Source organism: Arachis ipaensis, chromosome B10, assembly GCF_000816755.2.
Source record: "Arachis ipaensis cultivar K30076 chromosome B10, Araip1.1, whole genome shotgun sequence".
NCBI classification, from domain to species: domain Eukaryota; kingdom Viridiplantae; phylum Streptophyta; class Magnoliopsida; order Fabales; family Fabaceae; genus Arachis; species Arachis ipaensis.
Genome location: NC_029794.2, coordinates 135072191 through 135073780, shown reverse-complemented (window position 1 = coordinate 135073780; position 1590 = coordinate 135072191). Strand labels below are relative to the sequence as shown.

The 1590-nt window shown below is 26.4% G+C and overlaps 1 protein-coding gene across 3 annotated transcripts in view; it reads right to left on the bottom strand.

Moving 5' to 3' along the window:
* The window catches only part of LOC107622085 (glycine-rich cell wall structural protein), a 26200-nt gene extending 25812 nt beyond the window's left edge, over positions 1-388 (bottom strand). For all 3 annotated transcript variants that reach the window (XM_021113727.1, XM_021113729.1, XM_021113731.1), the window contains exon 1: positions 252-388. In XM_021113727.1, the coding sequence (XP_020969386.1) occupies positions 252-378 (127 nt within the window). In that variant the 5' untranslated portion in view covers positions 379-388. The remainder of the gene's footprint in view (positions 1-251) is intronic.

The window sequence follows — 1590 nt, the reverse complement described above, 5'->3', positions numbered from 1 at the left end:
TACCTAAAATCTTAAATTTTCAAAAACATACCCTAAACTCTAACTCCAAATCTAAAATGCATCAATCCTTAACCATAAATCTTAAATTATAAATCCTAAACATTCAATCTATAATAATAATAATATTATTATTATTACGAACACCACTTTGACCCCTTGTCACAAGCATCAAGTTAAAGGCCACGCTCTTCATCTCAAGCTCTCTCAACAGCAACAAATAATAATAATAATAGTAATAANNATTTTTAAACCATCATTTTGTTCAAATTTCTCATCTAAGTCTCCTGGTGCTACTTCATCGGTAGATGCCACAAAGATGGTGGCCATTAACATAGCTAGAATTAGAAAAGCCTTGCAACCCATTTTTGCAACTATCATTGATTAATCAAAAATACTATTTGTATACTAAAATCAGCCATTAATGTATTTGTGTATAAATACATGTGTAGTTTAATTTATTTTTAATGTATATTTATATTCTAACATATATTTTATATTGATGACTAACTTTCGTGGTTGATTTTGGTATACAGTATAATTCTTGATTAATAAAAACGTAAATATTGATGATGATGAAAATAAAGTGGATCACAATTCTCTCTCTATATATAGGCAATCAATTTCTTTAATTTGCTTCATGGAGGATTATTATTATTAGATTATTATAGTTTGATTTAATTCATTCTTATCTTGAAATGAAGAGTTTCAAAATGATCACTCAAAAAAACCTTGTCCATTTCCTCATTATTAATTTCTCTATATTTCCGTGTTATCACAAGTAATGGTCAAATTCCTAATTTTTGCATGAATGTGTAAATTCATATGATGATGATATAATATAACAAATCTAAAATGCAATGCAAGTTTTGAAGTCATTGCAATATGACAAATATTCAATTAATTAATTATCGGTGCGTGAAAATATGGGCATGAAATAAAGATATATAAATGATACAATGCAAGAACCCTACATTATTCTCCTCATTGATAATGTATATGTAACCGAACGTGTGAAACTAAGATATTCTATTCTATAGTCAAAACAATATTTGGAAATATATATGTTGCTTGCACCGCTTACAAGCTAGTAGTGACATTATTTTATATCAAGGGAGATATTCTGTTAGCGTGGTTAGGAAAATTATAAATAATTTTTTCGGCATGATAGAAATTTTTTTACAAAATTTAGTTATAACCATTTGCAGCGGTTGCTTTTTATAAAATAAATATGAGTGCTAGGGGTCAGCAGAATTTGTGATGTTTAGTTATCAATTAGTCATTATTAATATTTTTTATAGTGTGAGATGACATCTAATGATATAAGATTAATCATTTTTCTTTTGATGATTAAGTGTCGGCCAAATTTCAACAAAAATATTGCCCCCTATACTTTTTCAATAAGTATTAACTACTTTCACTTCTTTTTTTATAACATCTGTTAATGACTTAATGTTGTCTAATAATTTTCAAATTTCTGGATATACAAATTTTACTCAACTTTTTTATTTTACAATAATAGATCCGAATCAATTCAATTTTCTTTCAATTATTACTTGAAGTTTTCCTTAAAATTAAACAAAAATGCTATTT